This window comes from Gopherus evgoodei, chromosome 1 (assembly GCF_007399415.2).
Source record: "Gopherus evgoodei ecotype Sinaloan lineage chromosome 1, rGopEvg1_v1.p, whole genome shotgun sequence".
Taxonomy (NCBI): Eukaryota; Metazoa; Chordata; order Testudines; family Testudinidae; genus Gopherus; species Gopherus evgoodei.
The window spans coordinates 282345000-282369308 of NC_044322.1; the positions used below are offsets into that span (position 1 = coordinate 282345000).

General features: G+C 41.9%; 1 protein-coding gene across 1 annotated transcript in view; it reads right to left on the minus strand.

Moving 5' to 3' along the window:
• Positions 1-24309, minus strand: part of PLXNC1 (plexin C1) — a 98902-nt gene that overhangs the window by 19853 nt on the left and 54740 nt on the right. Inside the window, exons 12-21 of the mRNA XM_030548544.1 lie at positions 23390-23477; positions 22634-22840; positions 22346-22540; positions 21197-21299; positions 17440-17541; positions 16928-17031; positions 14327-14380; positions 13757-13881; positions 13002-13200; positions 11615-11761 (exon numbers count right to left, since the gene is read on the minus strand). Of these exons, the coding sequence (XP_030404404.1) occupies positions 11615-11761; positions 13002-13200; positions 13757-13881; positions 14327-14380; positions 16928-17031; positions 17440-17541; positions 21197-21299; positions 22346-22540; positions 22634-22840; positions 23390-23477 (1324 nt within the window). The remainder of the gene's footprint in view (positions 1-11614; positions 11762-13001; positions 13201-13756; positions 13882-14326; positions 14381-16927; positions 17032-17439; positions 17542-21196; positions 21300-22345; positions 22541-22633; positions 22841-23389; positions 23478-24309) is intronic.

A 24309-nucleotide genomic window follows, 5' to 3' on the forward strand; every position in this document is an offset into this window, starting at 1 on the left:
GACATACTCCCGCATGGCTCTACCTCATTCCTCTGCTACTAGGTGGATGCCTAACTAAACACTTTCAAGGGTGCTTACTGAGTGTTAAATTGAAGATTTAAAATGAAGCTGATTCCTCTTCAACTTCTTGCAAACATGTTTTATTGTTCACATGATTTTTTCTGTTACAGGATTTGCCCCACAATATAATACAAATGTCTCTGTTTCAATCTAAAACTCTTTTGCTTTCGGACTAACAAGAAAAGTTCTGTTTCCTCTGTGAAGGCTCCTTTCCTACACATACATTCCCACACAAACAGCTCCGTGGAAGGTGCTGTGAAACCTCTTCATATGTTAGCATGCCAGAAATTAGAGTCCTCCCTCCATTTCTGCACTGCCCACCAGACAAACAGCAACAATTTGCATTCTTTATAATACGCAATGAAAAAAGGCAGAGAAGACACATAGCACGGTGTGTGTCTTGGTCTAAATTCACCCAGGACATTGTCTTTCCTCTAGGATTAGCTTGGTTAAGGCAGAATGTGAAAGATCTGGTAATGGCACAGAGCCTTTAGGTTGCTAGGTCAAGTCCACCACAGGTTGGAGGGGACAAAAAGTTGCTTAATATTATGGATGTTCAGTAGTCTATTAGAAAATGAGTTGATTGTCTCAGTGCAGGTCCTTGTGAACAAGTATCCATGTCACAAAATTCATTACAACCTGTACCCTTCAGGCAGTCTTAGCAGAGAGGCCTAAGACTGAATGGCAATTGAGATTGAACTAACTGACCCAAGACTAATGTCTCTGTGACAGGATGTATCAACCTCGCATTGGCCCCACAAGAGTTAACCACTTGCTTTGGCCCAGGAGGTCACGCCCTCTCATCCCTACTGTGCATGTTCCTGGTGGAGGGAGTACATACAAGAAAGCAGCTTGGGTCAGTCTGGGCTGACCAGAGGTGATGCAAGCTACAAGCTCCTGCAAGGGAGCTGCGAGAGCCCCAGCCTGAGGAGGCCAAGCACACTGAGTCCATCACGGGACCCCACTCGACCATGGAGGATGAGGGAGTTGGAAAGCTGCCACCCCAGGAGGAACTACAGGATTTGGGATCAAGGGTATGAAGCGGGCCAGGGAATGCATTTGTTGAGCGAGGGACCTAAGCCTGAAGCCAGGACTCCTGGTTCACAGGCCCTGGGTCAGAACCCGGTTGGGTAAGGTAGGCCTGGGTCCCCCTACCCCTCATAGACTCTAGATGCTAGGCCCTACTATCCTGAGGACAAAGGCAGCCTCATAGGCTCTGACCTCTAGGCCTTGCTACCCTGAGGACAAGGGCAGTTCCCTAATCTCCAACAGCTAGGCCTTGCAACCCCGACCGAGAGGAGCCATATTCACCAAAGGGGAGCATTTTCCCCTATAAGACGGTCACAGCTCTCTCCCCGTCCATCAGGGAGGGAGACCACGCCCCCTCGCTACAATGCTTCTGGAGCAACTCTGTTCAGGGGGAAATTCGCCGACAGTTAATGGCTCTGGCCTGCAGTCAAGCTGAACAGCAGAGAGTCTATAGGCCGGGAGGTCTCGGTCCAGGCAAAGCTGCAAATGGTTAATAGCTCTGGTCTGCAATCAGGCAGAGCAACGCAGCAGTCTAGTGAGACCAGCTGTCTGGCGGAACAAGCAGCAAAACCATCTGGCGTCCTAGCTCAGGCAGGTGACAGACCAATGCAGGTCTCTTCGTCTAATGTTGGGGAGGCTGCCACCACCTCAGGGGTTGGATGGCAGGGGTAAAGGGACACAGGCCCACCTGACTCCACTATGTTCCAGCCCAGGGCCCTAACAGTGGCTTAGTGATCCACCACTGGGTCAACATGGAAATCTGGCCGCAACAGGCTGGTCGGCTTGCAGTCAGTAACACAGCCAAACTCTATTCGGCTTTCCTGGGCTCCTTCCTACATTCCCTTCAGGGGAGTACCTGGGTTCCAGGGGCATCATTTGTCTCACTGGGGTAAATGGCTAGTGGGAGCCCCAACAGCTCCTTAGTGTCCCCAGTGTCTGGCAGCTCCAGCAGTCACTCTGGGTCTCTAGTGCTGTAGCAACCTCCATTGGGTCCGAGCTCCAGCAGTGACGGGGAGACGCCCTGCTCCTCTGGCAGCTCTCCTCCAACTGAGCTGGAGGGCCTGCCTTTTATATTTCCAGTTCCTGTCCTGCCCCTCTGCCCTCCAGCAGGGCAGTGGCGGGTGTCCCAGCTCTGCCCACCAGGGGGCGGTCGTAGCCCTTTCCCCATCTGTCAAGGAGGGAGGCCACGCCCCCTCGCTACATCCCGCTATTCTTCCCCCCTGGCTACAGTTTCCAACTCAGGGTCAAGGCACATTAGCAGAGATGTAGAGAAATATGCCCAGCTGCTCCCCACATTCTTTGGATAAATGGAGCACTTGAGTTTGCAGCATGATCAGTTGGAAGGGAAATCAGAAAATGCTTTGGAGATCAAGCAGGCCAGACTATGTTTTAACTCTCCCATTCCCTCTGATATAGAATCCCCAGGCTACTGGTGATGGGGGGAGAATGCAATCATTGATAGTAATTATGTGAATGGAAACAGGGCATGTAATGTGGCAAACTGCTAATTAAACATGTTTGCCACTTGGCATCTGCCCACTATGGTTCCATCCCTGAAAAAGAAGATCCTTGTGGCTTTTAAAAGCTCTGTTTCTGTCTTTGAGTAAAATGAAGCTTTTGATGCTTCAAGAATAATTGTGATGGCATCCTAAAACATGCAACATCATGTGGCAAATCAAGCAAAGGAACTATCTTCACCATAGGGACAAATAAATAAAAATACTTAGCTCTCTATCCTGCTATCCAAATAGTAACTAATGAATGCTCAAAATATCTCTGTAGAGTAGGGAACATTACTGTCCCTAAGTTACCGATAAAGAAAGAAGATACAGCAGAATTATGTGATTTGCCTAAAGACAAATAGTAAGTGCCAGAATTAGGATAAGAAATCAGGAATTTCTGACTCTCACTCTCATGTTCAGGCCAATATTTTGTTTTATTTTATTTTATTTCAATTTATAACAATAGATTCAAAACAGCATCTAGATACATTTTTCAAATTTTTAAAAATAAAATCAATTGGAAGTAAAATTAGAAGGTACTCCACATCCCACAAACAAAAAATAATCAGCCACTGTAAAATCAAACCCAATATAAACATCAGATCCTATCTTGCCTCTGCTTCCCCAGCAGCCCTGGCTAAGAGATGGGCCTCGCAGCGTGCCCTAAAAGTAATCACATTCAAGCTATTTCCAGTCAGAGTGGATGAGAGGGGAGAATAGGTCTAAAAGCTGAGATTCCCCCTGTCACAGTTCAGGGTAACTAAATCTGTGTTCTCCCTCTTTGGTCCCTCAAGGACACTTGCTCTAGACTCCCTGTTCCTTAGCCACCACTTCTCTTGGGTGGAGACCTGTGTCTCTCTCCCTCCTGACTGGGGTTCTTCCCCAGGCTGCCCAGTTCCCTGCATATGCTGTGATAATTCCAGCAAACCAGACTGCTTAAACATGCTATCGTCTGTGCTTTGCTTTCTCTTCAAAGGCTATGAACAGCATAATCGCCAGGAGTTTTATGTTACCACCCAGATCTTTATAAGCAAGCACATTTATTCTTAAGGTAAAAGCATTACAGAGAAATCACATAAAAACAATAAAAGTTCCTATAAGAATGTTAAAAGATTACCAGAGGTCACCCACCAGTCTTATGAGGCCCTAATAGGTCAAGTCTCTCAAGAGATTGGGGCCCTGCCTCAGACAGAAGGTCCTGTCCATTTGCTAGATAAGGAAGAAAGCCCTAAGTCAATTTAAACTCAGGCTTTTTATCTAAAAGTCCTTTCTTTGCCTGTTGGCCTCAGAAGAATCCAGTTCGACCTGGTATATGTGAACCTCCCCAGGTGGTAGTACCTCTCTGGAGGTGTAACAACCTGAGTGAATTTGCCTAATCACCCTTCACTGCTGTTCGTTCCTGGAGGAGCTGTGGTCACACTTCCCTGTGGAATTATATACAATCCCTGGCCACAATGATACATAAACTTAATATAGTAAGATCACCCATTTCTATCAGACCTCTCCCAGAGAATGTCCTCTCTTTTACACCAAGGGTGTCCCCGCTGCAATGCTCCACTGATTGCAGCTGTAACAGTATCACACACAGAGAGAGGCAGCCTCTTAAGTATACAGTATTGAAGCATTTATAGATTCACAGATCTAAACCTTGCATAAAATGGGCATAATAATACTTCTCTACCTCAAAGGGGTGCCAGGGAGATAAATTCATTGATGTGTGTGAGATGCTCAGATGATAAGCAACATACATACGCATATACATAAAACAAAAACCTCTAAAAACACAGCATCAGAGTGATGTAATGGTACACCTGCCAATAAAAAAACCAACAATTATTTTGCGTCTCTACAGCTGAAATTTTCATGAATCAGATTTTGCCTGATTGCTCAATGCCTAGCATGAGCAAGCTTTAATTAGAATCTAACCTTCATGAGCACCACATTTATGCACAAATTGTAAAACTAAAAAAGAAATCATAGATGATAAAATTATGAAAAGGCTCTCAAGACTGCTAAGGGCACTAAAGGTCAGACAACATTAAACAGACACATGGATGGAAGCACAGAAATCTTGGAGAAACATTAATAGGTATTTTTCTACTATTTCTGGTTTTGCATGGGAAACAAGGAAAAGTACAAGTTAACTTAAGGAAAGATTCAGGAGGAAATTACAGGCCATTTAAGGTAACCCAGAGTAATATCCAGAGTTGAGATTGCATGCACTAGAAGTAAGTGCTTAGCAGTAGTAAATCACAACTCGGCATCAAAGGATTAACATAAGTTGCAAGAAAGATTTAACAATTATTTTAAGGAGACCAAGACAAGCATTTGGAAGGGACCTACTTGACTGGAGATTGGCTTGGAAACTGACTAAAGGACAGGGAAAATAAAGAGCATTTTTTTTCTTGCTACCAACAAGGTAAAAAGAGGTTTGAATTCAACATTTAAAGACATTTTTCCAGATGTACAGTTGTTTCTGTAAATGAAAGCAAATTGTGATTGCTCTAGTTAAGTGAGGCATTTGAGCTAATAAACAGTAGCAGATGGCAACTATGCTGTGGTTTAAGACAGAGGTGTATGCAAAATAATGTTTCTTGCTCAAAGATCAGAAAGATAACCTGGGAAAAGAAAAGTTACCCCGTACAGCACACAGTTTTTACTCCAGCTCTACATGGTATCTCAAATCTCTGTCTTGTCAGTGTTCTATATGTAGTACTTTTCCATTTATTACACTGAGTGAAAAACTGAGAAAGAATATTGTTCATTAAAAGGGAACTGGCAAATTTATATTTGCCACTGAAATTGCACACCAGTCTAGCATTCTACCATTGTCTCTCAGACTACAAAATGCAATAGACATGGAGAAATTAGACTAGGCCATTTTACTGAAAATGTTCTGTCCATCTTTTCCTTTGTTCTTCTGTGCTAAGAGTCTTTTCATTTGCACCTTTAATAGAGTCTCCACTGCTAAAGTTTCCTCTTAGCTATTTGATGTCTTTTACAAGATTGTACAGTCACCTCTTGGGCTAGCATTGTCAGCCCCTGGACATTTTACTAATATATGCCCTTTTATCTCTGCTGGCATTCCTTTTACTTCTCTGTCCAGAGCTCTGGATTTTTCTTGCCACTTGCTTTTCACTTCATGTCTTAGCATTTAACAGTTTTTGGGTTGTTGTACACTTCTCTTTCCTACTGCCACCCAAGTAGCATCACTAATCCATTCTTCCCTTTTAGAGTTCATTGTCATTAGAAGTGTCTTTGCACTTTCCAGACAGCACTCTCTGATGATTTCCCATAGAGCATTAATGTCTTAGTTCTCTTCAGTTAACGCCATTAAAACACTGAACCTGTTCTTCAGTTCAAGCTGAAAAGCACTTTTTGTCAGGGCCATCCCTACCCATACATAATATACACGGCTGTGTAGGGCACCAGGAAATTTGGTGCACCACATTTCCTGGTGCCCTGCGCAGCTGTGTGCTGCTCCAGCCCCTGCCCCTGCTCTGCCCCAGCCCCACCTCTTCTCATCCCTGCTCTGTCCCCATTCCATCCCTTCCCCAAAGCCCTTACTCCTGCTCTGCCCCAGTCCCACCCCCACTCCACCCCTTCCCCAAAGCCCACACCCCTGGTCCACCCCCACTCCTCTGAGGACTGCTGCAAGGGTCGGGCCTGCACTCACCGTGTGGTAAGAGGAGTGACCCGACCCCAGCCTGCTCTGCTCCCCTGGCTCCCAGCCTCATCGCTGGTGAGTGCTGGGGGGTAGTTCCCCCGGCCCACCAAGGCTGGGAGCCAGGGGAATGGAACAGGCTGGGGACAGGGGGCTGTTTCCCCCCAGCCCCTACCCCCATAGAGGCCTGGGGCCATCCCCCCCCCATTGGCCTGGGACCCCACACAGCAGGGGCTGCGTAGGGCACCAAAATGGCTAGGGACGGCCCTGTTTTTTGTGTTTCAGTCTTTTAATTGTGTGCTGTTGATGCACAGTTGTCTTTTAACTTTCTTCATCCTCTGTAACTCGATCTTCAATTAAGCGACGCAAAGGGTATGGTCACTGCCCATATCTGCTCCCCTGTATGCACGTATGAGCTGCAAAACATTTTTTTAAATACAGAAATGATTTGGTTCTTTATAGTATCATCTGGGGAGTACCATGTTGGACTTTAGTAGGAAAATATTGTTTCACCTATCAGTGGGTAGTTTACACTGTAAATTTCTACTTTGTATTGAAATCGCACATAGTCACTATGATATCATGTTTTGGGACCTTTGTTAACACATCCTGTAACAAATCATGAAAAGCATTTTTTCCCTCATCTTGCTTTTCGTTGGTTAGCGCATAGCACTGTATGACTAATAGTTTGAATAACTGAGTCTGAAAGCAAGCTCTAATAATACTTCCATTGACTGATTCCCACTCAGTCAGTGTATGATCTGCTTCATTCAACATCAAGATTGCTACAACAGCTTCATGTCTGTCATCCACATTCTCGAAGATGATGGTCTTATTTGTTCCTCTGAAGTGTAGTTTTTCATCCCTATCCATGTACATTCACTGATTCCAAGGACATCAAGATGGTATCTATCCATTTCTTTAATTACTTGGGCAGTTTTAGTAGCTTCATACATTGTTCTCACATTTTCATTACTGATGTGACCTTGAGCAAGGCACTTTTCATGACATGGGCTTCCTTACAGATTTGACCAATTCCCATCATATTCTTCACATGAAGCTGATCTCTTGTTCGAGCCTAAAAGACTAAGCCTGAGCAAATTACTAGAAATATGTGATGAAGACCTATTCCTAGAGCTGCCTATTGATTTAGGAGATATTACAATGGGAAAAAGTTAGAAAAGCCATCAGTAAACTCAAAAATGGGAAAGCAGCAGAAGAGGATAATAATAGTGGAGAGATGCTTAAAGCAAGTGATGAAACAGCCCTCCAGATTTTCCGTGTGTTACTGAACAGAATATGGAATGGAGAAAAAGAACCCAACCCAGCAAAGTGAGGCCTTTTAGTAAAATTGCCAAAGTAAGGTGACCTAACCAACTGCAGTAACTGGAGATGCATTTGAAGACGTGGGTTTTTTACTCACGAAAGCTTATGCCCAAATAAATCTGTTAGTCTTTAAAGTGCCACCAGACTCCTTGTGGTTTTTGTGATACAGACTAACACGGCTACCCCCTGATATTAGTAACTGGGGAGGAATCCTATTACTCTTAGAGCCTGGGAAAATCATGTGCAACATCATCCTGGAATGTATCAAGAACCAAATAGCTCTTCAACTTAGAGAGAAACAAGCATATTTTAGACCCCTAGGATCAGGTGCAGGCCATATTGTTGTTCTCAGACATATTACAGAGCAAAGTATGGAGTGGCAAGCACAGCTTGTTATCAATTTTATACATTTCCAGAAGGCTTTTGACAGCATACAGAGAGATTGCCTTATGTCCCCACTATTGTTTGCACTGGTCATTGACTATGTTATGAAAGTAACTGCAGAAGGCAACTGAAGAATTTAATGGATACATGATAAAGCACAACTGGATGACAACATATTTGCTGAGAACACTGTCCAGCTTAGTTCAATCCATCAGTTAATCAAAGAAAATACGCAGCTTTTGGCTGATATGGTCAAACAAGTTGGCTTGTTCATCAACAAGGGGAAGACAAAAAATATGGCTAAAGTAACCACTAGAGTGGATGAAGAAACACTACAAGTAAGTCATATTAGCTATATAGGTTGTGAGATGTGCAATGATGGTGACACCATGCCAGTTGTCACACAATGAATATCAAAAGCAGCAAACAATTTTCATAAACTTGAAAAGATTTGGAGAAGTAGCATGATTACCACTGACACAAAAGTATGAATTTATAACACTAACATCATGTCCTCCTTTATGGAGCAGAGTCATGGAAATCTACAACATAAATTGATACACTCAACTCATTCCAAAGTAACTGTCTGAGGAAGATGTTAAGAATCCATTGGAAAGAGTTTCTTTCAATAGCAGAAATTCTAAACAGACCAAACCAAATAAGGCAATCAAACATGGCAAGACGACGACAATGGACATATTTAGGACACACTTTAAGGATGCCACCAATGTGACATCCATGGTAAGTGATAATATGCACACCCACCTGGAAAAAGAGAAAAAGGATGAGCTAGAGCAAGGGTCGGCAAACTACGGCTCGCGGGCCAGATCCGGCCTGTCAGGGCTTTGGATCTGGCCCGCAGGATTGCTACCCCCATGGTGCTGTGGGCCCCACACCACTGCTGGAAGCGGCCAGCACCACATCCCTGCAGCCTCTGGGAGATGGGGGGCAGAGGGCTCCGTGCACTGCCCTCGCCTCCAGACACCGCCCCCCGCAGCTCCCATTGTCTGGAATCAGGAACTGCGGTCAATGGGAGCTTCGGGGCAGGTACCCGCAGGGGAGGGCACAGCACGGAGCCCTCTGTCCCCCATTCCCCAGGGGCCGCAAGGACGTGGTGCCGGCCGCTTCTGAGAGTGGTGGGAGGCCAGGACAGGCAGGGAGCCAGTCTTCGCCCTGCTCTGTGCCACTGCCACCCTGAAACTGCTCCAGGCAAGTGGTGCTGGACCAGAGCCCACATCCCAAAACACTTGGGCCTCCCGCATTCCCTGCCCTGAGCCCCTTGCCCGCACCTCAACCCCATGCCACACCCCACATCCCTCCTGCACCCCAACCCCCTGCCCTGAGCCCCGTCCTGCAGTCCACACCCTCTCCCACACCCCGCACTCCTTCCTGCACCCCAATCACCTGCCCCAGCCCTACACTCATGGCCCTGCATGCAATTTCCCCACCAAGATGTGGTCCTTGGGTCAAAAAATTTGCTCACCCCTGAGCTAGAGAAATACTATGCAGAACAATGAAGAAAGAAGCCAAATCCAGCAACGTGACACTCAGAAGCCTGAACAAACCAACACAGGACTAAAATAAATGGTGGAAACTGGGGAACCTAAAGGTGTGGGAGGATAAAGAAAAGGAGAATATGAGTTTTCTAGGGCTGCAGGCATAATCAGCCACCAAGAGGTTCTAGAACTGTCAAACAGTGCAACAAAATTTAGTCTAAAATTAGATAAGTATTATCAGTGAAGGGCATGCTCACTATTAGTCCCATTTATAATTCATAATTCTCTCTGATCACCACAGTTCATACTTCTGGATTTCTATTGGGGATTGCTTGGATGCAATGGCTGCTGATAAGTATCTTCATAAATCACATGGCCTTCATCTAGTTTCCTAGATCTAATAAAAATGTGACCAATATTAACATATCCAGGATGTTTTATTTGGAAACTGGATGTATTTCACCCTTATGCAGTAGGCCTACTTCTAATAACATTGCTGCTCCTCTGTGTTCAGGGATAAGGCTTCCAAGAGTCAATCACTCAGTGATGCCTTGCAGGACCTTTCTCTTTTTTGTCGGTAAAGTAGATCTGGTTGTTCAGAATATTCAGTCCACTATCATAAAGCTTTGTTTTCCATTTAGTAGGATGCTGTTGGTTGACCGGTCCATGTTAGACCTCACACTCCTATTGGACAGGGCTAATTTGTTTCAAAGAAAGGTCATTCATTTTGATAGTAATCTGCATCTTCCAGCTCTCTGCTCTTCCACACTTGAAGTCTTCAGTTCCAAAGTTTGTATTTCCTTTTTTCACTTTTCAAACCCACAGATTCCATCAAATACTACTCTGGGCTCATGCTCAAGTTTGTGTAATTTTCTGTTTTAAATATATGTTTTAACTCTGGGCCAAACTGAGTGAACATGGAGCAGGGTATTGGAACATTCTAACAAAAGTTATCAGTCTCTCACTTCCCCTTCCATTCTCAATCACACAGACCAACTCAGCCCCCATGTAGTATTGCACAAACCATTTCCCTTCCCTTTTCTGATAGCATAATGGCCACACGGCAACAGCAGCAAAATGCATATTTGAAAAACCAAGAAAGTATTAGATTAGCTTTCACTGAGAGCTCAGTACCTACGTCTCTTAGGTGCTTTTTGAAATCTCACCCTTAACATAGTGTTAAACATCTTTCAATGTGTTTTAGAGCTAGAAATAAGGAGGAGAACCAACGCCATGGGACTAGCCACTTCTCTGTGGACCACTAGCATTTGGTGCATGGATCACAACTGGGAAACCTCTGATCTAGACAGTTAATAATTTTAGATATAACATATAAAATATATCTTTATCACAGATCATTAAATGTGCAGCACCAAATATTTGTTAGAAATCAGTAAAAAACCTAGAAAACCCAAGGATTCATAGCACACAAGAAACAGAACATGTTTAATTACCTTTTTGCGATCAGCTTTTTTTTAAAAAAAGGATATCTTGGTAATTCAGCAATAAGTGCAAAATGGTAAGAACGTTGTATTTGTTTTGATGCATGTAACAAATCTATGCATAGAGGAAAGTTCTGACACCATCACCCTGGAATTTTATGATTTAACTAAGTTTCATAGGGACCTTGTTTTTATTAAGGCAACTAATTAAAATCCACTACACTACAACTTTACTAATTTGCAGTTAATGACAGGAAAGCCCACAGTGAATTACTGAATTCTGAGGATTATTGAGTAAGCAAGCACAATAAAATCACAGGCATCCAGCATCACAAAATTTCCTGTGTACTGTTGATAAATGTAATCCAGTTTTAAATATTTATTTCAATACTTCATCGTGTACTTGCAAATGTTCTATAGTATAATTCTTAATAAGAATAACGAAGTATCACGAGCTTGGCTATTAGATCACTGCTATGAAGCAAAAGGTATCAGATTGGTGAAACGTGGGTTAATTCACATCTACTGTGTTTTGAAACTGTGTTAATAATAATTTTGTTTTCTGCCCATTTTTATCTATCTAGGTACTTATATCACCACCGTCACTGGAGTATCTAAGAGACTCAATTTAGTATCCTTCCGTAAGAAGAATGTTGTGGGTTCTTTCAAAACATTTCAGTATTTGAAGGAAAAGCAGCTTGGCAAACATACCACTGATTTGAATTCGGTCACTTGCCACAGAAGCCAGTCTTCATTTAGCGTATACAGAGCTTTGCAAGTTGTTACGTCTACCGGCCCTTTGTTTATCCTCTGGTTGAGGGCAGTCACAAGCTTATAGAATGGTTCTCCAACTGTCTCCTAAGAAATAAGACCAAACACAAACAAGCAACAGCTTTAGTTCTTTCTTCTGCATTCCCACTGGAACTCTAGTGGGACACCAACAATTTGAAGCCTATCAAACTAACTTTCTTTTTAGCCAAGTTGCTCAGCTGTCCCGCAATTAAAAATACTTTCTGTGCAGGTTTATCTGTTCTTTCGTAACTCCCCATCCAACTCCTGTTTCTCTTACTCAAATGGGAAGAGCCACCTGGGGCTCCTGCCACGACAGTTTAGAGCCCCATGCTGGGCACAGGCAGGCAGCTAGTGGAGAAAGCCTGCCTCCCCTGCCTCTTCTGGCCTGGCTTAGCTTGCCTCTGGAGCTCTCAGAGGGACCTTTTATCTTCTCTCAGGCGTCACTCACTCCCCAACCCTGTGTAGGTCACTCTACCTTCCCAAGCTACCATTGCTCCTCAGCCCCATGAAGAGGACTGGGATGTAAAGAACAGGTTTCCTCTGACTGTCCCCTCGCTCTATACTTGGGTCCCCGGAAAGTTGCCAGCTTCGAACTACCCTGCTTCTGTATTTTGCAGCCCCTAGGGCAAAGCACGTGAGCTCCCTGCAAAACAGGGCACGGGAGAGATGTCATCATATTAGTGCACAAAACAGGAAGTACAACCTCAAACAACAAAATTGTCTCCACATAAAATGCAACCAAATGGACTAAATTAAACAGACTGTAAAATGAGAGGGATCGTTTCCCCCCAACCTCCTACAGTTCCATTAATCATAGGTGTTATAGCTGCAACAACAACAGGCAAAAAAAATTCAAACAGAAGTGAGGTTTTCAAAATGACAGCCTTCCTTTAAACTCTCTCAAACATAGCTCTATAATAGCTTTTGAGGAGAAGGATACACATTGCATTCTAACCACAATGTGAATCTTCTGCCCTGACAAGAAAATATCTGATGGGGTTTGGATGATAATCTGTGAAGCAACAGAAGAAAATGTCAGAGTTTCAAAATTACCTAAAGTCCAACCCAAGTACAGATTGTTAGCATCATTTATACAGTTGCTCTTTTCTTACCTTTGCATAATGACAGCTGTCTATATAAGTGATCAGGATAGCAACAGTATAGAAAGTTAGTGATCAGGATAGAAAGTTAGGTTTCATGCACAAACAGCTCTCTCATGAGTTCTGCATGGAAGAAGTCAGCATGTGCTATGTTGAAAATATTCCTTATTCTAGTGTCTAAGGTGGTGGAAAGATGTCAAACTTACCCGAAGAAAACCAGAAAGGCAAACAGACATCCAATTTGTCAGCAGTTTTTCTACGACAGATTCTGTGCGCCTTAGCATGAGCTTAGGTTGCGTATTGCTAGACTGCTCCATCAAGTCCCTGGTCAAGACTTCTAGAATATGGGTTAGGTAGACTAGTTTACTTTGTAGTGCAATAGTCAAGAAGGATGCAAACAAGCACCTATTTACAAAAAATGAAAAAGTCATAGCTAAAAGGTCTGGAATTTGCTTTTCAAATCTATGACAATAGAAAGGTGATCCTAAGCTTTTCATAACAGCTTACTGTGAAATTAGTTCAAATAAACATACACCTTTCAGTTATGCCTATATGCTGAACCTTGATTTTTTAGGTACCCCAAACACCCACTAAAGTCTCTATAAAATTTAAAGTACACAGGATCATCCCATCCAGTAATTTAAAAAAAATGTATTTTGTGTATCCGAATTTAATTCTGAAGAAGAATAGTTTCCATTTCAATGAAAGAAAAGTTCCAAATTATAAAGCAAGAACTGCTTGCTCTGAGGTGAAGTATTTTGCTAGTTCAGTGTCTATAGGCATCTATAAATCTGCTGATCTCTTTTTAATGGCTTGTTTCAGGTGAAGAACAAGGAAAAATACTTTGGAAAAGCTTAAATTTGCTTTGTATGTAGTGAAAACTATATGTGTGTGTCATAATCCATGTAATTTTTCTCTTAATTCTATGATTTGAAGATTATAAGGCATAATCATACTATACCTGTCTTTCACAGAGAAATTTTTCTGTTTTTCAAGGGTGTGAATGAGAGTAACAAGAAAATCCTTGTTACAAATTAAAGCATGCAACATGGTGAGGCTTTCATCCTTTTGCCTGGGGTCTCTGCTCTGGAACAGTTAAACAAAAATAAGGCAAACTGTAGTTGGGCATGACAGGTCCTTAATTCTTAGAAATGAGGGTAAGCAACACAAAAGATGAAATCTTGGACCCACTGAAATCAATAGGAGCTTTGCCAATGATGTCAATGGGGCCAGGATTTCACCCATAGCATATCTGTACACACACACACACTTTATATACAGGCAGTATTACCTACAGTTAAAGTTGCCTGATATTTCCCATTATAAGATCCTGTTTTCATATATACATATATGTTACTACATTATATACATAAAGCCATGTAACTTTTCCCCACATGGGAAGAAATGTAGAGAAAATTTAACCTAATGGATCATTTGGAAGGTGCTCAGATTCTATGGTGATTACCATGATCATACATAGATGAAAAGAATAATCACTAAATAAAAGTAAAATTACATTACATAGACTTACCCGTGACACATTAGTGTGCATGTCTTCAATGAAAATGGATGCAAAGCCGCTTGACTAAAATAAAAGACAAGTGATGTATTACTGTTAGAAATATCAAAGGCTAAGCATGTACCCAAGGCAACAGACTTCGCTGACTAAAGATGATTTGGGCTTCTAAATGCATCTGCAATTTATGTATTCTGTGATTTCTGCAAAAGTTCTGGCATGTAACATAAAGGAAAACTGCAAAGAGAAACTCAGGATTAAGCTAGGCCAGATTTACTGGTATGCTACTGAATGCCCTCACTCCCAGACTGTGGAGGTCAGTCAGCCCAGCCATGTTCTAATATGCCACAGAAAAGACTGTTTATTATCATCACATGAAAATCTGCTGCTTTTCCAGGTATGTGAGGACACTCCAGAATGCATTACTCCCGGATGTCACTATACCAATAGTATGATTCTTCTGGATGTCAGGCTTAGCCAAATTTAGAGTTTTTCTCTGCAGTTATTATTACTGCTGACACTTTTCATACAATGGATCTCAAAGTTCTTGAAGTAAGTCTGCCACAACCCTTTGAGGAAAATTCATATTATTAAACCACAGAGGAGCCTTGGGGGACACTGGATCCCACTAACCCCTGACCAGCACTGTGCTGCAAGCCTTGTTAGCAGTCAGCAGAAGTTTTCCAAAGGCAAATCTTAAAAGACTCCCGTTTCCTAGCAGCGTTAGCAGCAGGGAGTACCAGGCCTTCACAGTCCATGAGGTTCTCACATCAGAGCCTGTATTTCTCCAAATCAGTATGTTTGGCCTCCAAACTCATTCAGAGGCACTTAAAAGACTTTTCTGTTGGCATTTACTGTTATCCACTTTTTCATTGACACAGAGAATTCTTCCTGTGTGTTCTATCTTGCCACTCTTCCTGCTCCTGTCCCCTGATCCTTATCCCAACTTTTCCTCCCACTCTTTCCTCTTCCAATGCCTATTAGCCTTTGTAGTTCTCTGTCTCCATTAGCCTCTCCCTCCATCCTCGCCCTTCCATTTCCACTGCCTCTCTTCCATAAGCACTCCCACTCAACACCAAAACACATACACACACAATGTGGTAAAGGTAAAAAACAATTACACAAAGCAGACGTGGTTAAGGTTAAACAAAACAGTTCAGGAAAAGGATAGAGAGAGAGAAGGAAAGCATGAAAACCTGGGTAAAAATTAGGGTTAAATATAGAGAAATGTAATAAGGTTTTTAATATACATATATAAATAACAAAACACAAGCAGAAGTTAAAATACCAGAGTTAATAATGAAAATCAAAGCCATGGTGGCTAGATACAGGGTTAAATAACAAAACATGGGAAGTTTTATATATATAATATATTTTTAAATACATGAGATGTGTGGCATATGCTAGTTGTCACCCTGACCACTTTGATAGCAAAAGACACATTATAAACCCCATCTTGTTTTCATAAGAGAGTTAAGATTTTTGATGAAGAATAAACAAAAAGACCAGATGAACTCCTAAAAATAATTATAATATTATCATGTTAATATTCCTGGTAAAAAAAGAAAACAAAAGGAAACCATGCAGAATTTACAGCAACAGGAGCCTTTTTATGATCTCCCAGTTGCAGCTTGGGTAAGTCCACTAATTTTGGTGGAGTGATTCCTGATTTACTCTGGTATAAATGAGATCTTTATCAAATTTGGAAAGTTTTATTGTTATTCATATTTAATATTCACATTATAGTGTCAATTTTGGGATCCCATTGTATTAGGCACTATACAAACCATCTAGGGCCATCTTCTCCTTTGAGCTACCTATACAACAAAATATTTTCTGTTTAAGTATTTGTTTTTGAAAAGTAGTTGTTCATATTGATACTCTTAGAAGATTAGTATGTATACTAAAAACTCATGGGCTTTGGTCAGTCTCATAATATAACTTTGAAAGACATTTGAGACTGGTATTTTCTTCCCCAGTTTGGTATCATTCCAGCTATTCCAGGGAAATTATTTCCCCCATTCTTCTCATGCTATTAAATGTCATGATGTTGCAAGTAACACTGGCCCCAGTTCAGAAAACATATGAACACTTGCTTAAGCCCAGTCCCTATTTAGGATAACATTAAAGCACAGGCTTAAAGTTGAGCCAATGAGGAAGTCCCTTGATATAAACATGTTAGCCGAACTGTTTAAATTAACTTAATTAAGTTTTGTACAGACAAGTGAGCATGTGAGAGATAAAAAGCAACAGATAAAATGCAGGTTTAGGAATGGTAGTCTCAAGAAGGGAGGCAGATCTAGTGAGGCAAGGCTATGAGAGACTCTTACATGGCACACACAATCATTAAACATATATGAATTAAGGGGACACTAGGGTCAATTTAATCTAAAAAATTTGACTTGGAGCATATGAAGTTTTACAGAACCTACAATCAACAGATCTAAGCACTCCCCTGCAGTGTTTGCCCAGCACTATTCTACTGGATTTGTAGTAGTATACAAGGCCTCCTGTGAAAATCACATGGTGACATTTACATGAGCTATTTGGTCCTTACTTGATAACTACCTTCATTACCATGGAAGGATTACACCTAAAAGACTAGCAACCATTTACCTCTGGGAAGAAAGTTCTAAGAGCAAAATGTTTGTAGTCGAGGAAGGGAACAGTTCCAAAACTATCCACCACATCTGATTGATCCATCTGTAGCTCTGCAAATCCTGAAATAACAACCCTCTGGAATGTTAGTTTTGATAACGCAAAATTATCTTCACAATTACAGCTTTCAATGTGACCCTGAAAAGATGTTCTTAAAAACAGTTCTAAGACTTGATGCATTATTTTTCTAGTTGAATCTCTGCGGGATGGAAAACATTGATTGGATGCAGTTTTTTTTAACTTCAATTTTGCTGAAGTAAATTGTTACATGCAATGCTATTAGCTTCTAGAATTAGCTCCTACTGCACACCAACATTAACAAGAAACTCTGATATTCACATTCCAAACTATTCTATTTCTGTTTAATGAAGCCTATGAAACAAAATATTTAAAAAATGTGAGTCTTTTCATGGCACTTTAATTTCAGAAATGATATACTTATTAAACAAAAGAAAGCTGTGCAGACCTACCATCACGTATTTTTTTCCGAATTTCACATTCTAACAGTTCAATTTGTTGACTCAGTTTACGGGTTAACTGTTTGGATTTGTACCTAGTTACTATGATTGCCACTAAAAAAAATTGAAAGAAAATTGTATTAGATATTTAATATAGAAATAAGATGAACAAATCTGCTTTATATACCAATACTAACAATAAAATGAAAATGAGTGTAAGAAAAAAAAAGGATCTCTAGTAACAATCTTCTGTATTAATTATTATTATTATTATTATTATTATTATTATTAATTTCCATTTTAGTAGCACAGAGGAGTCCTAGTCATGGACCGGGCCTCAGGAGTAAAGCCCTGTAACTGCACCTGCTCTGTACTCCTGACACCTTAACAAACCAGTGAGGCTTCCTGACAGACTACTCTCTCTGACTAGCTGAGGAAGCCAGCAGGCCAGTTCTTAAACTCTGGAGCAGCAGTAGCTCTGCTCTGCTCCTGCTCTGCTCCTCCACAGATCCAGCCTAGACATTGCCCTGTACCCAACCTTGTTACTGTCCTGTCCCATCCTTGCTCCTGCCTCAGAAACAGTCCTACTCCTGCCTTCCCTGACATCTGGTAAGTTGGATCCGACCCTCAGCACTGACTCCTGACTCCAACTCTGTCTCAACCCTAGTCTCTGGCATTCGGACTCTGACTTGGGTTCTGACCTTCGGCCGTGGTTACAGATTATAATCCTTTCTCAACCCTTGGCTCTGGCTTTCAGACTCTGACCACCAGGCCTGATTCCCGTTCTGAACACAAGGCCTGACTCCTGCTCCGACAACTAGGCTCGACTGCTTAAAACACAGTCGGCTGACAATAGTATCCCATTGTGCAAGGCACTCTTTAATAACACACTCCTTTTATTTAGATCTCAGAATTATCAGGCTGACTTTCTTTTAACAGATAAGACACTCAAATCTGCATGCTAAGCAGCAGCATCTGACAGATGGTGGAATAAAACTCTTCAAACTTGACTGATTTTACAAGCAAGAGAAATATTTTAAGTTGGCATGTGCATTTCCAAATTGCTTAGTTAACACTTGTGAGAGAGGAGAGGCATTGACAAGGGTAGCAGTAAAGGCTGAGGCCTGGTCTACACTACGCGTTTAAACCGATTTTAGCAGTGTTAAACCAATTTAACACTGTACCTGTCCACACTATGAGGCCCTTTATATAGATATATATGGGATTACCATATGGGATTAGGGTTAGTGTGGCCGCAAATCGACGATATTGGCCTCCGGGTGGTATCCCGCAGTGCACCACTGTGACCGCTCTGGACAGCAATCTCAACTCGGATGCAGTGGCCAGGTAAACATGAAAAGCCCTGCGAACTTTTGAATTTCATTTCCTGTTTGCCCAGCGTGGAGCTCTGATCAGCGTGGGTGGTGATGCAGTCCCAAATCCAAAAAGAGCTTCAGCATGGACCGTACAGGAGATACTGGATCTGATCGCTGTATGGGGAGACAAATCTGTTCTATCAGAGCTCCGCTACAGAAGACGAAATGCCAAAGCGTTTGAAAAAAATCTCCAGGCTTCACAGTGCTGCATGACAAGCGTAACGGAAAGCCAAAGAATCAAATGGACGCTCATGGAGGGAGGGAGGGGGTACTGAGGACTCCAGCTATCCCACAGTCCACAGCAGTCTCCGAAAAATATTTACATTCTTGGCTGAGCTCCCATGCCTGTAGGTTCAAACACATTGTCCGGCATGGTTCAGGGTATAGCTCGACAATTTACTCCCTCCCCCCCACGTGAAAGAAAAGGGAAAGAAATCATTTCTTGACTTCTTTCAGTGTCACCCCATGTCTACTGAATGCTGTTGGTAGACGCGATGCTGCGGCAGTGAAGAGCAGTATCCGCTCTCTCCCCTTCCCGGTGGCAGATGGTGCAGTAGGACTGCTAGCCGTCCTTGTTATCAGCCTGTGAGTGCTCCTGGCTGGCCTCAGGTGAGGCTGGCCAGGGGTGCCTGGGTAAAAATAGGAATGATTCCCAGTTATTCCCAGTAGATGGTACAGAACGGCTGGTAACCGTCCTCATCATAGCAACTAGGGGCTGAGTTCCATCAGCCCCCTCCCTTTCCTGGGTAAAGAAAAGATTCTGTACTGCCTGGACTATCATAGCAGCGGGATGCTGGGCTCCTCTCCCCTACACCGCTTAATGTTCTGCCTGGACTGTCATAGCAGCAGGAGGCTGCCTCCACCTCATTTTATCTCACTAACAAGACACAGTTTCTTATTCCTGCATTCTTTATAACTTCATGACACAAATGGGGGGACACTGCCACAGTAGCCCAGGAAGGTTGGGGAGGAGGGAAGCAATGGGTGGGGTTGCTGCAGGGGCAACCCCCATGAATGGCATGCAGCTTGTCATTTCTGCGGGATCTGACATGGAGCAGCTGTGCTCTCTGATACACTGCTTCTCTAGTACACTTGCCACATATTCAAGGCAGGACTGACTCTATTTTTAGATACATAAAGGAGGGATTGACTAGGGGCATCATTCTCATTTTTGCCTTTGAGCCCCCGGCCAACCTCAGCCAGGGGCACTCATGATAGAAGCAGACAGTACAGAACGAGAGATAACCGTCATCTCGTTGCCAATTTACAATGGCAGCAGACGGTACAGAAGGGCTGATAACCATCTCTGCTATCATGCAAAAGCCAGTGAATGCTGCTGTGTAGCGCTGCAGTATCGCCTCTGTCAGCGGCATCAGGTAGACATACGGTGACAGTAAAAAAAAAAGCTGAATGGGCTCCATGGTTGCTGTGCTATGGCGTCTGCCAGGACAATCCAGGGAAAAAGGACGCGAAATGATTGTCTGCCGTTGCTTTCCCAGAGGAAGGAATGAGTGACGACATTTACCCAGAACCACCCGCGACAATGATTTTTGCCCCATCAGGCACTGGGATCTCAACCCAGAATTCCAAGGGGCGGGGGAGATTGCGGGAACTATGGGATAGCTACGGAATAGCTACCCACAGTGCAACGCTCCAGAAATCGATGCTAGCCTAGGACCATGGACGCACACCACCGAATTAATGTGCTTAGTGTGGCCGCATGCACTCGACTTTATACAATCTGTTTTACAAAACCGGTTTATGTAAAATCGGAATAATCCTGTAGTGTAGACGTACCCTGAGACATGCCTCTCACTACAAAACATGATGGAGTAAAAATAAGGCAGAATTAAAATAATGAAAAGAATGGGTGAGAAATAAACACCTGACCAAACTAACTACAATTAATTAAACTCATGAATCATCTAAAATGGGATGATCAAAAGCATTGTTTGATGATAAGCAACTGTGCTGGAGACACTCACCCTTGAGAAGCTTTGTTTTGACAACTGGGAAGGTGCTAACTTGTGATGTAGGAATGTAGGCCCAGATCACCAGAGGTATATAGCCACCCAACTCCCTCTGATTTCAATGAGAATTAGGCACCTAAAGACATTTGAGGATCTGGGCTGTAGTTCCTAGATCTTGCATGGCCACCTGGTGCATTTCCTGGAAGAACTGGCTACTGAGACAGCTTTGTTACATCTTGTAGTCTGTGATGATGAACTTTGCCACCAGAGCAAAATAATCTACCTAGCTGTTCCCAATTGAATCTGGGAAAAATATCAGACTTTCTGTTATCATCCTGGACAATCCCAGATACTTTTAAGATATACACAGTAATGATCTCTTTCAGCAAATCAAATTACAGGGTAATGCATAACAGTACTTACCAACAATTACACCCAGTAATAAGATAGGGAGCAAAGTCAGAACGTACAAATACTTGTGCGATGATTTCTTTTGAACTTCCTGTGAAAAGTTTCCTAATGTGACCTAACGGAAAAATAGACAGTTGTATTAGTGGAATGTAGCTACTCTAGTCCATGTTTGCAGAAGATCATGTTCAGTGGATAAAGCAGCTGGTCTCTTCAGCTGAAGTGATGAACCTTGACTAGGTAAATCATTGGGAAGGAAGAAGCAGTTTGGAAAAACATATATGAACTGATCCAAACATAACATTTACCATATCTTATGTTAAACCAAAAGAACAAAACTGTGATCTGTGAAAAATGTAAAACTACTGGCAATGAGCCAAATGCTGCCATCACTTATATTTCAGACTATCCACATTGAAATTAATGTGGTGTAAGCAAAGGCAGATTTTGGCCTCAAACCAGCCAAATATCTGCACTCACCAGAATCACTGCAAACAAAAATGTTGCCATTTTCAAGAGAGTAAAAACAAGTTTTCAGAGACAAAAACTGCTCTTTTCACTACAGATGTCTACCCTGATTAGAAGAAAGACAAATGTAAGGCTCAAGTCAACACCAAAGAAAAACAACATTTCTGATAGAGGCCTTGCACCGAACCGAGGTCATTTCCTTGCCCTTAGCTAGGCTCACACTTCTGTAGCCCAGCCCTTGGATTACCTCCTCACCCTCCATGGGGAATTACTTCAGCCAATGGAGCTTCACAGTTACAACCAACCACACCCTGAAGGTGGCATAGATGGCACAGCTGCAAAGCATGCATCCTGCCCTCATCTGCATTGGTTCTGCTCCAAGGAGGTTGAGAGGAGCAGCACTTAGTCCCTTGAACTCCTCATAAGACACTGTGACAGCTCACAGGCCTTGAAGTTTTCATATAGCTTATCAGCTACACATGGACAAATCTTGCAAGTTCACCTAAACCTGAGCATGAGAAGCATCACAGTAAGACAACTTGGCTGTGAAATATTTTAGGTAAGATATGTTATAATGCTATTTCACTCTTTAATTATAAAGGAGATCCATGATCAGCTAATTAACATTGTAGGACCTATTTTATAAGCATAAAAACCAAACAATGTTAAATTACTATGGAAAGAATTTTTACTCACCCAAACTTCCACAGTAGATAACTCAATCTTGCCTGGTTTTTTCCTTTTGACTTTGCACAGTATAGTAGTATGATCTGGGGTTTTGGTAATATTTTGAACGCTGAAGATTATAGGTTCCAAACGTATATCATTCATCATGTGAGTGAGAGTAACGCCGATCTCATTTTCAGAAATATCTAAGATGTCATTTTTTTTCTGAAGAGAACAAAGTTGAAATGGGAAACTATTATTAAATGTGGTAAAACTTAAAACTATCATATGTGAATTTTTGTTTTTTTAAAAACTTACATATAATTTTAATTCCAGATGTGGGTCCATCTCAGTATGCAGTTGATAGTCAATAAATATAGGGTCAGGACAATATTGTAATTTAATACAAGGTATAAGGACATTTTCCACTTTTAGTGACACATTAACAATTTTACACCCTTTTGAAAGGCTAACATCTGGTGTTAGGAAACTACATGGAGAAGTACTTCCAGGACATCCAGAAACCTAGGAAAAAAACAGCAAAACTCTCAGTGCTGAAGTTCTTCAAGGTACATACAGTAAGAAACTGAGGCACTTAATAGCACTTTTAAATCCTGCTGACATCACATGGGAAACTGATAAACCTTCTATTTAAGAGAAATACTTTGTCTACTATATCTGAAGTAGTTTCTGTATTGGTCATTTTTGTTCTTTTAAGCACCAATCATAGCACCAGCCGTGCACTCTTCTAAGGCTGTATCTGTGGTGGTGATGGAGAGGGTTGCTGGAATGCAAGGCCTTTCAGGAAGTGAAGAAACAGAAAAATCAGAGGGAGAATCCTTAGAACTTTAAGGCCTTGGAGAACTATGCATGGGAATTAACTATTTCAGACCTTGACTGCAAATATTTAAACACATACACAATTTTACTGATACGAGTAGTCCCATTTAATTCAATGGGACTACTCACGTGAGTAAAGTTAAGCATGTGCTTAAGCTTTTGAAAGAGCTTAAGAACAAAAATGATTCCTTTAAAAACACATATTTTGTTATTGCAAAGGAGTTCAAGACTTACAGTAAATTTTAATCTCTCGTCATCTGAAATAATGACACTGTCTGTCACATTAAAATTTCTCCCAAAGAGGGTTATTTTGCGACCGCCACTATAAAAAAAAAATTAAAAAATCGAGAGGTTAATGTTAGTTTTTCCCCACAAATAAAGACATATCTTGTTTTTCCTGTTTACATTTCAAATGTTTTATTCAAGAAGGAACTACCAGTGACAGTGTATAACGGTTTGCCTTGGCAACAGTAGATAAAATAAAAATAAGTTGCAGAGCTAGGTAATTTATATGACTGACTTTTCAGTTGTACAAAATTACATTGAAAGTACTTTCAAAGATATAATATAGTTACATGCCTCTTTCATGGTGCAAATCCTGTTTGCTCACGAGAGATCCAATGCAAGCCCCAAATGATCTAATAATCTACAGGGATATATTACTTCTCAGTTAGTCATACATTTTCTTCTATTCAAGTAGCAACAATGCATTTGCTTGTATTAACCAAAATTGTGCTCACTAAGGGCTAGCGCCAGAGCATAAGGCAAAGATCTACCTTGAGCAAAGAGCATCACATTGTTTTGCTGCTCCTGGAGCAACCTAGGACTATGCACAATTCCCATTGTCTTTTAGTAGGAGCCGAGGGTGTAGAGCACCTCACAGGATGCATTTTGCACTTTGGCCCAAAGACACGTCAGTGGGGGCATTTCATACATATTACTCAAGGAAGGGGAATTTTCATTTTACTTTCAGTTCACTTCGTTTTTTTTAAAAGATACTTTTAACGTCAAGGAGAAACTCTGCAGCTAGTCTTGAAGGGAAAATTCACAACGTATGGCCAAAATAAATTATGGGGGAAAATCAAAATATGTTTGTGGTATCCGGGCACTGTCATTCCAGAGCTCAGTTTAGTACCAAGGTTTATTTTTCATTT